This window comes from Xiphias gladius, chromosome 16, assembly GCF_016859285.1.
Source record: "Xiphias gladius isolate SHS-SW01 ecotype Sanya breed wild chromosome 16, ASM1685928v1, whole genome shotgun sequence".
Lineage (NCBI taxonomy): Eukaryota > Metazoa > Chordata > Actinopteri > Istiophoriformes > Xiphiidae > Xiphias > Xiphias gladius.
Window position 1 is genome coordinate 504045 of NC_053415.1, and position 15776 is coordinate 519820.

General features: G+C 38.1%; 1 protein-coding gene and 1 long non-coding RNA gene across 4 annotated transcripts; one reads left to right on the forward strand and one right to left on the reverse strand.

Annotated features, from left to right (window-relative positions):
- Positions 1-5840: 5840 nt before the first annotated feature.
- Positions 5841-12489, reverse strand: LOC120801871 (acyl-CoA-binding protein-like). Of its 2 annotated transcripts, none has more exons than XM_040149186.1 (4): positions 12368-12489; positions 9998-10115; positions 9303-9365; positions 5841-6177 (listed from the first exon to the last, which is right to left on the reverse strand). In XM_040149186.1, exons 1-4 carry the CDS (start codon positions 12410-12412, stop codon positions 6104-6106), a joined length of 300 nt encoding a protein of 99 aa, XP_040005120.1. In that variant the 5' UTR covers positions 12413-12489; the 3' UTR covers positions 5841-6103. The 2 variants fall into 2 exon arrangements, with proteins under 2 accessions (XP_040005120.1, XP_040005121.1); XM_040149187.1 differs by having other exon boundaries at positions 12303-12463.
- Positions 12490-12935: 446 nt separating this feature from the next.
- Positions 12936-15039, forward strand: LOC120801872. 2 transcript variants are annotated; one of them, XR_005709149.1, is made up of 3 exons: positions 12936-13072; positions 14176-14260; positions 14948-15039. It is a non-coding gene; the product is annotated as an uncharacterized LOC120801872 (long non-coding RNA). The 2 variants fall into 2 exon arrangements; XR_005709148.1 differs by having other exon boundaries at positions 12940-13072; positions 14194-14260.
- Positions 15040-15776: the final 737 nt, after the last annotated feature.

Sequence of the window (15776 nt, forward strand, 5' to 3'; positions counted from 1 at the left end):
ATGACATTAGACTGGGACGATTAGAGAAACTAGTGTCTGACTTTAAATGTTTACTAATACACTCATTGACACAGGGAAGCAGTGTGCTGTGTCTGGCCCTATCCCCTCACCAGGATTTAGCCCAAGGAGATAACTGGAATGCTTGTCCCGAGGAACAAAGACAAACTGGCACAGAGGGAAGGCAACATAGGGACTAAATACACCGGGAGAGGGGGAGACAATTGGACACAGGTGCAACACATTAGGGCAGGGCAGACATTCACAACGGTGGGAAACACAGGAGGGCAGGAATTGTGAATCTGAAACGAGGGAGAGTTAATGACAATGGTTTACAAGTTAAAAACTAAAGGGAAAAAACAGAATGAAACATGACACACATGTGCTTGAAAGACTACTGCAATGAAGATTACCATATACATACAATTTTGCTGCCTTTTGTAAAAACCAAGACCTTTTCGCATATGATGGATGCCACCTAAAAAACTCAGGTGCAAAACTTTTCACTGTGCTCTGTTATCTTCTGAAATTAAGTTACAAAATTTGTGAGTCAGGCCTGCTCAGTTGTTTCCTAGCCCTGTTCAAATTACATTTAGGCATAGGCCAGTTCCAGAGTATTCTTAACGTTTGCCCTTGTCATGAAATCTAATATCAATCCAGTCTACTTCGCCAGTCCTGCATATTCTTGTAGTCCTCATATTCTTGTTACATCCAAGTAGTAGTCAAATCAGCCTGCTGATAAGTTTATCTGGCTGGAATCAAATTGGCTGTCTGAAAGGTGCTGGTGTAGACCAACAAACTGGTCTATTGCTTTTCCCCCAATGTCCACTGTTTGGATATATGAACTGCCCAAAATAGGTGCATAGCGTGTCACACACACACACACACACACACACACACACACACACACACACACACACACACACACACACACACACACACACACAAAGAATGAGACACCCATCACTTCTGCTGTAAATATTTTCTAGTGCACTTTGTGTTATTACTCAGTATTTTGCATTGATGTTTAACTATGGAATTGCTAGACGTGCATGTAAGCTCCTGCACTGATGTGTGCATTAGATGTGTAGCCTGAAGAGCTAATAGATATTGCAACACAGTCATACATAGAGTTTGTGCTGTTATGTATGCATACCTGAAGTGGTGACAGAAATAACTGCTGCTCCTATTCAAGTTCTGTGTTGTTTTTAGTGCTTTTTAGGTTTTGTAGCTATGCTATCAGAGTAACTAAGAAAATTAGAAAATGTCTCAGCTGGACATTTGTAAATTATTGCCTCAAAGCCTTGCCTGCTGTAGCAATAATACAGGCTTGGTGTGCAGACATGTAACACTGACGGTGAACAGATCTACTGGACATAGTAGAGATACTAATCATCAAGCTCTTACCAATTGAACTTTAATATCTGTTCTTATTGTGTAAATGTGCACTAAATGTTACTGAATGTGTGACAAGCTAATATAGTGAGACACACACACACGTACACACACACACACACACACACACACACACACACACACACACACACACACACACACACACACACACACACACACACACACACACGAATTTAAATGTCCAACGTTACTGTACAACAACAAAAAATGCTTTCATATAGTGAAATAAAAAATACAGACAAAAAATATACGTTTGACACAATTATTGGCACCCTTTTGATGAATTTAAAATTAGTTCCTCAAACAAAAACAAATAACACTCACCTGTACTTAATTTTCAGTGCTCACATGACCTGAATTAACTAATGAGTGATGGTTTTACTGCATAAAAGGGACTGATTGTTCCCAGTTTCTTTTTCACAAGGGCGTAGACAAGAGAGCTGTCTGAGAGTATCAGGAATTCTATTATAAAAAAACAGAACAATTCCAAAGACTACAAGGCAACTGCCAAGGATCTTGAAGTCCCTGTTCCAACAGTTTGCAAAGTTATCAAAAAGTTTCAGTCATAAAACTGTTAAGACGCTTCCAGGTTGTGGTTCTAAAAAGAAAATCAATGAAAGAAGTCTGTGAAGGTTGATGCAGATTGTGGAAAAACACCACGGAAGACATTTAAAGAGCTTCAGGCTGACCTGGAGCAATCTGGAATGTTAGTTTTAGCCAACCATACACCAAAGTAAAGTAAACCAAGTAGGTTTTAGTTTTGGCCTTCTCCATGGGCAAAGGCAAAGGAGGACAGCACTATTGAAAGAAAAGCACAAAATGGCAAGACTAATGTTTGCAAAAACTTTCATACATAAGCCGTAGTCTTTCTTGGATAATGTTCTATGACAGATGAAACCAAAATAGAGCTCTTTGGGATTAATTTTCCCATGGAAAATGTAGTTCACTAAATGTAGTACGCAGTAACTCAAGAGACTGCTTGTCCACTTAGATATTTAAAAGATAATGTTAGCAGTTTTCTTTATTTTTCTAATTGACAACAAAACCATTGAAAAACCCAAACCAAAAATGAATGTATCTCACTAGTAAGTATTGTGTTTAAAACTGTGTGAGAGCTATATGAGGCTTTAAAGCCTCATAAATCTTACTTCTCCATGCCATAGAGCTCCATTGTTGTCCAAACCTATTAAAAACACAACTCAGTGAATCAGTTTATAACTGTCAACACCAGTGTGCTCAGTCAAAGCAGTACTTTTTGGTTTGCTGCCCTCCTACAGAATTCCGGGGGTAATTTTCTGCTGTCTTCCACAGCTGCATGGATAAGAAAAACAAGGCAAGCAGGTCACAATGGAATGAGTTAGGGTTTATTTGAAAATAACCCCATCATACCAGTCAGTCAGCTGTAGAAATGCGTTTATGTACACCATAAGTACTGCCAAAAACTTCAGAACACAGACATGGCTCTGCTGTCTCAACACCAGCAATTACTATTTGTGTTTTTTTTTACACATCCTGGTGCACTCACTTCTAAGAAAGGCTATTCTCAGTCAGATAAGTGGTATGGAAGAATAATAAGATGGTCTCTCAATTCATAACTTACACGTCAACATGTTTCTTATTTTTTTCCTATCTACTGAGCAACTATTAAAATCAGAGTGTACAAGCAACAGAAATTTGCTAACTTTTCTGATTTTTCAGAAGCATCCTCCTCAGAACAACCTTTCAGAACACTCACCTCCATGCTCCCACATCTCAAAAGGAATTTTTGAACATTTTCTGCAAAGGGAGGGCTTAACCTGTTGGTAGACTAATTGTTACGCCACACTGCCCAGGAACTGAAAAGGAGGTATGTAAGAGTGACAAGTGACATTTTCTGACATTGTAAAATGGATCCACATCAACTAAGAGATAAATTCAACTCATCCCCATACATTTGAGGTCACTGGAATCTCCTTTACTTGACCCACTTAGTTGAGCTAGCATGTATCTGTAATGGATGTGATGGCTGCCATTCCATTCAGGAGAAAGTCCTATGACTGCGTTGATCTGGCACCAGAAAGTAAGCATGATGCCCAATAGCGACAAACACCCTTGACGCAGAGCCAAAAACACATCCACAGCTGTCGTAGACATGGATGCTGCCACTAGTGTCAGGGCTGACCCCAGGACCTATCGACAGGCTGATTCCTGGTCCTTGCTCACCCAGGTTACCGCCTAGAACTCCAAGCCAAAGATGGCATGTACCACAGCCAGGGAGACCAGAGCATGACAACAGCCCATTCCTACCTCCACCCCCTCGTCATCAGATTGACCTAGCAGGGCAAAAGAAAGATAGCAGTCAGTAAATGAAAAATAATTATTCAACCACTGGATTCTAGCTCCCGAAATGTTATTAAATTAGACTAAACATTTCAACACCACTGTGTCTTCATCAGGCTTTGGCCTAATGAGTGCAATAGAAAATAATTAACTATTTTGATAGTAGAGTAATCGTCTAAGAAGTGATTTCTCAAGCAAAAAAATGTCTGACATTATCTGGTTGCAGCTTCTCCAATGTTAAGATTTACCAATCTACTTATATCATTATAAAATGAACATCTTTGGGTTTTGAAGATGTCCCCCTGGGCTCTGGGAAATTGTGAATTGTGTTATTTATTTATTTATTTTTTTCTATAGAATGAACAATTTATTGATTAATTGAGAAAATAATCAGAAGTTAATGATAATAAAAATAACTGATATAATTAATAATAATTTAAAACAGCCTGATTAATATACAACCACAAGCATTTTGTCGGTTATGTATGAAATATTTTCCCATTTGGCCAGTTATTAGTGTAACCCTAAGGAATACTTTATCTTTTTGAATGAACATCGAACTGATTATTTGAAACTGAAAACAATAGTCATTTGCACCATAAGCTATTTTTATGGAGCATTTAAATATTTTATCCCATGTCTTGTAAAAAAAAAAAACATGGTAATGGATAGGATAAAAGAACATGAACAGTAAGACTAACTGCTCTAATCTCATTAGTTGTTTAACGTAATGAAGTACATTATTCAAGTAGTACTTTGAAACAGATTATCTTTTATTGAGTACCTCTGTTTTATTCCTATACTTGTCATTTATTTGTCAGTTGTAATTACTAGTAACTTTATTGCTTTATTTTAAACACAAAACTTATGGTCATCTTATAAATACATTCAATTACCATTAGAAAGATATAAATCAAATTAAATGAGTTTACCTTGACACTGATGGCAGTTATGATTGACTGTAGAGTCCAGTGTCCAGTTCAGGGAGTGTCTGGCATTAATATATGACTAACATGAACTACATGAAAAGAGGATGGCTTCTACAACAGGATAATGATCCTAAACACACCTCAAAATCCACAATGGACTAGCTCAAGAGGTGGAAGCTAAAGGTTTTGCCAAGGCCCTCACAGTCCCCCAACCTAAACAACATTGATTATCTGTGGTTAGAACTCAAAAGAGCGGTCGTGCAAGATAGCTCGATAATCTCAAAGAAATAGAAGCCTTTTGCAGGAAAAATGGGAGAAAATCCCCCATAAAGGAACTTAACGACTCTCAACTGCTAAAAAATTGTTTACAAGCTGTGATACTTGGCAAAGGAGTTGTTACCAAGTACTGACCATGCAGAGTGCCCAAACTTTTGTTTGAGACCTTTTCCTTTTTTATTGTATCAAATCTTTAAAAGATGGAATTAAAAAGTAATCTTGATTAAAATATTAAAGAAATAGGTCTTCATGCCTTTTGTAAATCAGTTCAGCTTTTACTGGGTTGACTATTCACAGTGACAAATTTTGACCAGGGGTGCCCAAGGTTTTTCATGCCACTGTGTTTGTAATTAAAAGGAAATGTCACCTTGTCGATTCCTTCAATGTTTCATTTTTCTTGATTTTTAATGCGCAGTTCCACTGCCATTGACATTTAAACATGGCAAGGCAATGCATTACAGGTTTTTTCCTTAAGCCAAGTCTGTAGAGTTGCAGACCTACGGGCAGTGTGCAAAAAGAAAACAGTTAACCAGAGAGCTCTCAAACACTTGATTTCACCAGATGACAGCAACTAGCCTCCACAACCTGTTTGGGAGTCCGTGTAAATGTCTGAGTGTGTAAGGTTGGACATGAGCCTTTTTCAAAGCAACTTTGTGACAAGGTCTGCAGAGGAAACTTTTAGCTTGGAACTTTTTGTTTCATTTAGGGAGGACTTGTAGTGGTGACATAGTTTGTGAATACAGCCCCTGATCAAATTATTGAAACACCCTACTATATGAATTTATTCACCTAGCCACCATCCAGTTCCAGTGTCATTCAATCTCAGTCTCAGTTTGACATAATGAACATAAATTATGTATGAAACAAGGACTCTTCAGAAAATCAGGACACCAGAAAACAGCATTTTGAGAAAAAATATTTTATTTTGAAATGGCAGGATTCTGTGTAGATGTGTGTTTGAAATCATTAACTAAAATATGATGGTACTCATATGATGGTGGAGGACAGTTTTGGATTGTGAATCGATGGTTATTCACATGTTGTGAAAGGACACACTCCAAGGCATTTCTCAGCATCATGATGGGGGACAAGTGGTGGTGGTCTCATGCTAGTGCTCTCAGTCCATCCAGCAGTTGGCCAAGCTATTTTATGGTTATCATGTGACATTAGAATCCATATTTTTGCTTCAACTGCCCCACCAGGTTGATATACTCATTCATGGCATCCTCTTTGCTCTTGCCTGTTAATGAAAAAAAAAAAAAAAAAAATCAAAATGCATTTAAGTAAACACAATATAGACAAAAAAATAAATAAATTACCACTGCTTCTTACTTTAAACAGTGACTTCCTCCTTGTCGCATGTACTGTGTAGTCCTGATTACTCAGAGCCCTGCTGGTGTCTATCAAATGAAGCTTAATTACTGGGTTTGACAGTGAATTTGGGCCTTCAATGTCAAACCCAGACCAAAAAACTTAAAGGATGATTGGGCTGAGATAAGTGATATTAAGCCCATAAATCTGAATTTTTAGTTTTGCATGAAATGTATAGTGTCAACATTGTGGAAATGGAGTTATTTCAACCAGGACAAAAAAAAAAAGTTATTTTCTGTAAAAAAGTAACGTAGATGTCTGCTGTATTAGCTGTCTGAAGTCACAACGGTCCTGTGATGTGAATGATTTCACTTTATTTGCACCTGGCAAAATGTATGGGACTTGTTGTGACTACTGGTGATTAGCTGGCTCTAGCTATGTGGTAGGAAATCTAGGGATAGCATCTACTGAATGAGAGAGATAGACTGCAAAAACGACTACATTTATCTGTGCTCTGTAATTGTTGCTGAGGCATTATCTGGTGAAACGATGTGGGCATGTAGGCAAAAATGATTGTTGTTTCAATCAAGTTCTAGTCTGGCTGCACTTTGCAGCAAAAGAAATACATTTAAATTGTGAATCATCTCCAAACTTTTATTTTTCTGCCATATGGCCCCAGCCCTTCCTCTTGATATAATATTTGCTTATAATTACAAGTTTTTTCCTTTCTCAAATGCAACACACCTGCATTTCACTTCTTTCACAACTTTCTGGGGTAAAGTCAGCATTGGCAATTATGCTTGTCAGTTTGTTTAAGTTTAATAAAAATCTATAGTGATTTGATCCCCTAACACCATAAACTAAGGGATGCCTCAAGCCCATCTTATGGATCGATATCGGTGGCTGATTCAGGCATATTTCATTGGATCGGTATCAGCTGAAATAATAATAAATAAAGTTGATCAAAATCTGATTCTCTCTGTATTGCAATCTATTTTGTTTTTTCGACCTCAGCCTGCTTGTGTCACAGTGCTACTCTCCTTCACCATAGCCACACCCCACAATGCAAATTAGAGTGTGTGAATGTAAAATTCATAGATAGTCTGTTCTGACACCCGGGTTGTCAAAATACACAGATTTACTAAACTCTATCAATTAGGTCATGAAAAATAAAGTGCTCCAAATTTAGAAGGCTATACTTGTCAATCTGTCAGATTCACATTTATTCAACATTTAAGTAAATAGAGTCAGGTATTTGGACAGTGAAAAGGTTTGTAATTTTGCCTCTGTACACCACAACAGACTTAATACGAATCAATCAAGATGTGATTGCTAAGAGCAATCACATCTTGATTTAGCTTTAATTCAAGGGGTTTCCTATATGCACCATATAGGAATTAAAACCATTTTTATATATAGTCCCTCATTTTTAGAGGCTCAAAAGGAAGTGGACCGTTGACCACCAATCAGTTTCATGGCCAGGTGTGGCCTGTTCCTTCATTGCATGACATATGAAGCAGATAAAAGTTCTGGAGTTGATTCCAGGTATTGAATTTGCATTTGGTAGCTGCTCCTGGGAACTCTTAATTTGGGGTCCAGAAAGGTGTTGATGCAAATGAAGGAGGCCATCATTAGACTGAAAAAAAAAAAAACCTATCAGACAGATGGCAGAAACTTTAGGAGTTGCCAAATCAAAAATTTGGTACATCCTTAAAAAGAAAGAATGCACTGGTGAGCTCAGCAACACTAAAAGCCCTGGAAGACCAAGGAAGAGAACTAAAGTTGATGATTGCAGACTTCTTTACTTGAAGAAAAACCCCTTCACAACATCAAGCCAGGTCAAGAGCACTCTTGAGGAGGTAGGCGTATCATTGTCAAAGTCTACAATCATGAAGACGCCTTCATGAATGTAAATACAGAGGGTTTATAACAAGGTGTAGACCACTGGTAACACTCATCTAAAAAAGTCTGTCCAGTTCTGGAACAAGATTCTGGACAGATGAAACCAAGATTAACTTGTATCAGAATGATGGGATGAGAAGAGTATGGAGAAGGAGAGGAACAGGTCATGAATCAAAGCAACCACATCATCTGTCAAACATGGTGGAGGCAGTGTTATGGCATGGGCATGTATGGCTGCTAATGGAAGTGGGTCACTGGTGGTTATTGATGATGTGACTGCTGATAGAAGTAGCAGGATGAATTCTGAAGTGTATAGGGCTTTCAGCCAGCAGATTCAGCCAAATGCTGCAAAACTGATAGTATGGTGCTTCACAGTACAGATGGATAATGACCCAAAACAAACTGTGAAAGGTGGCTGCATTAAGGTCCTGGCAAAGCATGTCAAGGGAGGAAACTCAGCATTTGGTGATGTCCATGGGTTCAAAACTTCAGACAGTCATTGAGTGCAAAGGATTTTCATCCAAATATTAACCTTATATTTATAATTATGTTAGTTTGTCCGATTACATTTGACCCTCTGAAAATGAGGGTGAGAAAATGAGACTATGTATATAAATGGCTATCATTCCTAAAAGGTTAAGACAATATTTTTTGTTAAACCCCTTGAATTAAAGCTGAAAGTCTAAAGTACAACACACTAACAATATTTTTCTTATCAGAGACCTTGGAGAAGTGAATACGAAGTGTGATCTGATACTTATACAGTTGGGGCCATAAGTATTTGGACAGTAACACTTTTTTTGTAATTTAGCCTCTGTACACCACCACAGTGGATTTGAAACAAAGACATCATGATGTGACTGAAGTGTAAACTGATGTGATAACATGCACACAAATGGTTGAGTTTTGCTGTGGCTATATCAACAGAGCTTCAGCACAACTTGAAATAACCCTGAAATCTTTCCATTCAGACAGTCAATCTGGAGATGTGTGTAGTGTAACTAAAAAGAGGCAAAATCCTACAAGTACAATAAGCTCTCTCTATACATAGAAATACTGGAAACCGCTTCAAAAAAAAAAAAAGGTATGCCTGGCACCCGAGTAGTGATGATGAAAAAAATATATTTAACATCCACAGGACTGAATGTATACCTTTCTGCTTCTCCCAGGCATCCCATTTAGCTTTCCCAGTGAAATCAAACATCCCAGGACGACCTTCAGAGAGAAGAAAGACAAAGACAAATGTAAGTGAAGAGATTTAACTAAATGAAACAAGTTGGCAGACACTATTTGTACTGGAGGTGTAATGCATTTGAGGCCAAAAAGCCTCTTGTTAAAGTGTAGGAACAGGAGCCAAGTGGCTACTCTCCTCAGTTAAATGCTTCCTAAACTGGGTGCCGTTGGTACAGGACACGGGTGGTGCAGGTTTTTTATTTTTTTTACAGCAGATTTCTAATAATGTTTCACCACAATAAATAAATAAATTAAAAAAAAAAAAAAAAAAAAAAAAAATCAGGGCAAAATTAGAAACTGGATATCTATACTGAAGTTTCAAAATTGAAGGAATAAGCAATAAATGCCAAAATAACCATATTTAAGACCTTGTTAAAGAAGATTCCTCAATTTATAAACTGAGGTCAAAGAAATAAACAACTGATAGCTGACCAAAAGAAACTAAATCAGAACTTGGAAAAAAGATATTACTATAATGGGGTGCTGTGTTTTAAATAAGTTTGGTAACAATTTCTTTAGACTAATGTCAAGTTACATCAACAGCAGATATGAAAGTGGTGACACTGTATTGAGAATACGTGTTTGTGAAAAGGAGGCAATCAGTGCTGTCTCACCTGTGTTGACTTCACCTACGGTGGCCTGCTTGAACAGGGAGTAGACCTGCAGCATCTCATCATCTGTTGGCTTCGCCTTCAGTTGCTTTACCTCAGCTGCTGCTGTGTCAAATTTAGCCTACAGAGGAGAGGACAACAATTTTACTAACAATACTAATGTGATACTTTGTTGATTCCCATGGACTACAGTCGGTCAGAGGTCAGGATCACCTACAAAGCAACACCCCAGACTTTAGAATAACATGAGCATACTCCTTGAAGCTGAGTTAAGTGCTTGCTATTCTCTTGTCTTGTTGTTTATTCAACATGGTGGACCAAGAGAATTGCACTTGTTGTGTACACATATTATACACGTACTTTGGCCTCTAATTTCTTTTTTGCTTTAATTTAATCAAATGACCCAAAAATACTACAGTAAAAATATATATTTGTTCCAAGGCATAAACTGCATTGGCAATCACATAAGTCAACTGTAATACTGAGCTTGACACTTTCACCTGGCAATGACTGTGGACTGCAGTATGTCAAATTGTGGTATAAGTGATTACTTTGACTTCTGTTGACAGTGCTAACAGACTGATGGGGTAAAACATAGTTTCAGTCTGACTATAACATTAGTTACACCTGAGGTGAAGCCAGAAATGGTGAAAATTGGCCTGACCAGCACCAGGCTAGACTTGTCACATCGACCAGACTGATCTAAACTTGCTTTATGAAACAGAAGTTTCTGAAAATAAGCCTTTTAGTCTTTCAGGTTAATGTTATTGAAACATTACAGTGTTTTTAAATATAACACATGAGAAATGCTTCATATTTAATGAGTGAGGCTACAGTTAGGGAATCATCTTGTAACTAAATTGATACAATAGTTAGATCCATTAAGTTCATTCTTATCATATTGAATCAATACATCAACATTTTGAGCAGTAGGAACATTTTGTGTGTGAAGGAAAAACTAGCAGTGAATAAAGATATTTTTTAACTTTAACCACCTCTGCTAACCTATTGGCAGTTATCCATGCTGTGCACAGCTCCCTTACCTAAGCTTGCATTACATATGCCTTTTGTTTGTCAATTAGTTAAACTTTTGTTAACATGAGACTCTACCACAATAAATCAACGTTCACTCCTTCACCTCCAGAGTTTGATAAGACTAAGATCATGGGTTCATGTGTTCAGCACAGCATGAGATATCCCTCAAATCTTTCCAATGAGACTGTGAATCTGGAGAAAACCCCACTAGCTGTGCCACTCTGTGCCAACTGGGCCAGGGGAATACCAGGTTGGATACTAAAAAGTCCCAGTAAAATGATCTTTTACAGGTTTTTGGATTCATGCTTTATATAATCTCATTGGTCTGCTTATTGCCAGAAAAGCACTACAGATAATGATGTGAATAAATGCATCAAAAACACCAAATGAAACAGAACAATCTACACAGGAAAACTTGCCACACTGTTCAAAAATGTGCTGCTGTTGTTTGTCTCCATATGTATAAAAAAAAAAAAAAAAAAATAAATAAATAAATCTATGAAGAAACCTCAGGGACACAAAAACACAACAGGTGGTAGAATTATAAAGGAGGAGCAAAGGTCAGATTGTAGGCAACCTTTACAGAATGGATATTTGTCTTTCCCCACCACCAGGCTGTGTCACTTGCTGGATGGCTGTAGGTGAAAGGTAAGGGAGAAAAGTCTGAATGACGGCACCATTTTAATACTCTTTCAAACTCGTGCTGGTCAGCTGCCAGATGTGGCTGCGTGTCTAGCTGCGAGGCAGGACATGGCAGTTTAAGAAGTTCCCCTCACATAAATACTCAGTCCTCCAACATATGAGCAGGCATGCATAGCTATGGGTCAGCAGTCATGCTGCCTTCTTACTAAAGTTGAGCTCTTCAGTACCGCCCATTCAAATTCCACCGACCAACACTGAGGACGAGGGTACACCAAAGACATAACCTGTTAACACTTGGCATAAACTGTACTTAGTGCACGTGACCTCGCGGAACGAAGGATGACAATGAATTCCATTTCCCACACCCATCACCACGTAAATTCACAAACTAAGCTCACTCTTACACAGTAGCCCGTATCGTGCATCAGAGTATCAGTAGGAAACGATGCTCTCCTCTTCAGTTGCCATGTGCTCACTCAATTTGAGAAAGCAAGACCCGAGGCTCTCTTTCATTTGTTGTTAGCATAGCCTATAAACCGAGCTAACGGCTTCCTCTATTGCTCGTTTAACGGGACACAGCGGAATATGAACGGGCTATTCAGTGCTTGCATATTGCTAATTCCAAACCCACCTGGAGATCAGCCATATTTAGTTTCGGGTCCGACAAAGCAAGCTCTCCCTTCAAAAGGTACACACCTCTATAATGGCTGAAGGAGTAATGTCCACTTTCCCTAACATCATGCAACTGCAACGCTTCCAGGTCCACCTCACTGTGCTTTGAACACGCCCTCCCCTCAATGCCGTTGGCTAAATCGAAAACTTTACATAAAATCACGGTCAATCATTGGGTGGCGTGAAGATTGTAACCAATCACGCCTCTAGAAATAAGGATTGTAATGAATTATGAATGATAAATAATTGCTGTATAAAAGTTAGTTTTGGATGTACTAAGAGCATAGACTGTATAAAAAATGTACAAAGACTGAAAGTCAAGTCAATGCGGAAGTGCCTTTAACCTGCATTCTTTCTAATGACCAGCAGAGGGTGACTCCACTAGTTGCAAAAAGAACTCCGACAGGTTAGGCTAGTTATAGGAATCTATGAGAAAATAACCCTACTTCTTACTTGATTTATTACCTCAATAAACATTTTCCTAAAGAGTTTATGGTTTCAATCGCTAGTTTAAAGTCTTCTACAATACAGCATGATGTTCATTTTGTAAATTATGGTCCCATTTAGAGTAAAATAGACGATAAACTAGAGTGTGCTTTGGGGCGTGGCTACCTTGTGATCGAAAAGTTCCGGTCACGCACTGCGACCTGCATGTCAGGATGGAGCATTGCGTATCCATGGAGCTGTGTAAAGTCACTGAAGGAGTCGGCTGGTCAATTTATCTGCTAAGTAAATTTTGTTAATATCATAGTTAATGTGAATTATGGATTCACCTTGGTAGCCAAGATATCTAATTAGCGCAAGTGTTAACTGACAACACAGCGTTTGCTATGCTAACGGTACCTTGCACCGCCGGACTGGTAACCTGTGTTAACTACAAACTGTGGGAGTGTTAACCCATCTGTTAATGTAGTGGTAACTATTCAACCAAAGCCCGATACAGTCACAACTTAAACTAATGCTACGATAACGACGTTGTTGTGTGTTTCTGGCACGTGTGACCACATTAAAGTGCAGTGCATTAGTGTACTATGCTGCATCAATGTGAGTTAAGAAAACTGACCTTGAGGACGTCGTGACAGTTCAGGTTAAATGTGGTTAAAACAGAAACGTTAACTTTCTATGTTGTCATTAGGTAGTTCTGAATACCTGCTATATCTCTAAGAATAAACACATGAAAATCATTAACGTGACGTTGTACAGCTAGGTGTTCATGTAGCCATGCAGTGCAGACGTAAAATAATGCTGGCTTGGTAAGAATAACATAAGACAATACATTTTGGGAACAGATCCTCAGTTCACAAGCAGCACTGGCAGACAGATAGAAGGGCATAGCTTTTTCATTGACCCAAATATTGTGATTACTGGACAATCAAAAACGCTCTCGTAATCTGGAGTAGGCTAATGGTTATGTCATCGTGATGTAAAGTGTTCATTGTGGTGTGTTACTTTTGATGTGTTGTCATATTGATGTTTATGCAATACTTTGCGTTTCGCTATGCTACAGCTTGGGTGTTGCCAAGGCTGCATGATTCCCCCTATGCTGTGAATGTTGGATTCAAGGGTTTTTATTTCTGCTTTAATGTGCCCTTATATGCGAATGGCTGCTTGTTGCCTGATAATTCGTGCATAGTTTGACTATTTTTTCTGTGCTTATGTTTGTATTTCTCTTATTGTTTTTTATAAGCCATCAACCGGTCAGGGACTGCAAATGAAGATGAGCCTGTATGGCTAAATCTGGCACATTTACATGATGGACTCATGCTTGTGTTAATTAATGTGCTTTGTCCCTTCTTTAATATATAAACAAACAATTCTCATTTTCATTGGAGATGTGGTTACCTTGTTAGTGCAAACTGGACCCCATCTAAACACGTCACATCTGTGCAGGAGGAGCAGTTCTTCACAGAAAAGAAGGTAGGATACATTTATACTGTATGCACTAATTACACAATACATTTTCTGTACCAATACTTACATTGGTACTTATACAATACTGGTGAAAGTGGATTAAATACAAATCCTAACCAGGGGTAACATTTTAGTAACAATTTATCACAATGTGTGGACAGCAACATTTAATGAAATCATCAGTCACCCTTTATGATGTCCATGATCATGATGCCACTCTTTTCATTTTTAACAATATCAAGTGACTCCTGTCCTTTCCCTAAAGCACATGGAAAACCCAAAACAGGAAATCTTTCAAATGTTACTTTGAATTTAACCGCTGTTGTTAATGCTTCTGATGTCTTTTTTTGCACTTTGGTGTGTCGGATATTCAGTTTGTGGACCCGTTAGCGTAGAACACTGTTTTAAGATGACTCATACACACGTTAGAAACTCTATTTAGAAATGCTGTTCATTCACACAATGATCATATCAGAAAAATATTACAAGTGTGTTCTTATGTACAATAAACAGTATATAGAAGAACATTTGAAATGTAGGAGTTTGTGATTTAATACTGTAAGTTCATAAATGATAGTCCTTAAGTGAAGCACACACTCATGCACCTATCCTGACAAGCTGGTATCTTCATGTGATTCATTGTGATCCACCACGTCTTAACTAAAGTGTTTGTCTTCTACTGCAAATCGAAAGGTATCCACACTGTGAAAACTGAATGACCAGTGCCAGTAGAAGGAAGACTTCATGTATGGAGCAGTGTATTTGGTGCCATTCATCTGGTTGTGGAAAAAAATGGGTCGTGATGATGACACCAGAAAACCACTTTCAGTTCAGCTTCCTCTGATGAAAGGACAGAACAACTTTTTTTAAGTTCATTATTCTCCGTCCTTAAGATTCACAGGTTCAATTTCTTGCCTTCTACTTCATTTCTGCTGTTGTTAGATAGGTGATAGTTGTAACATTTTTAAAAACAGAATGTTGAAAATATTAAACTGTAATTAAGTGATGGAACAGTTCTGGCACAGTCATCACCTTCACAGATGAAAGTATTTCCCTGTTTGACAACAAAAGGGTCTTCAGTAGGAAACAGCTGGAACTGGCCAACCAGGAGTGCACCAGGGAACACAATGTGACTCCTGTAATAGATATGTACTGCTGTTACAACTTTAAGAGTATGTATTTGGCATACAAACACTTTAGTTTGTACTGAAGATTTGACTGTTAGATTTTAAGGCAGTTAGGTTAAGTAATTGATATTGCATGTCCTTGCATGTTTTTCATTTGACAGAGACTTCCAAAATGTCAGTGTGGTGCAGCTCACGTACATTACTTTTTATTCATAACTACAGTTATAGTATTGGAAACGTGTTTAATTACCCTTTGCAATTTGTAGTCATAGTTTTGTTTTATTGAATTTTTAAAAAACCTACCATGATTAAACAGTACTGAGTGCATTTTCCATTGACTACAGAACGCTCTTGTCTGGTTTTTAAGAATTGACCATATATTCACATGTATACCA

Excerpts from the sequence above, each read along its gene's own strand:
- LOC120801871 (XM_040149186.1), bottom strand. The coding sequence starts at position 12,412 with ATGATGTTAGGGAAAGTGGACATTACTCCTTCAGCCATTATAGAG. Across the intron at positions 9,366-9,997 it reads CGTAGGTGAAGTCAACACAG|GTCGTCCTGGGATGTTTGAT; the intron begins GTGAGACAGCAC and ends TTCTCTCTGAAG. Across the intron at positions 6,178-9,302 it reads TGCCTGGGAGAAGCAGAAAG|GCAAGAGCAAAGAGGATGCC; the intron begins GTATACATTCAG and ends TTTCATTAACAG.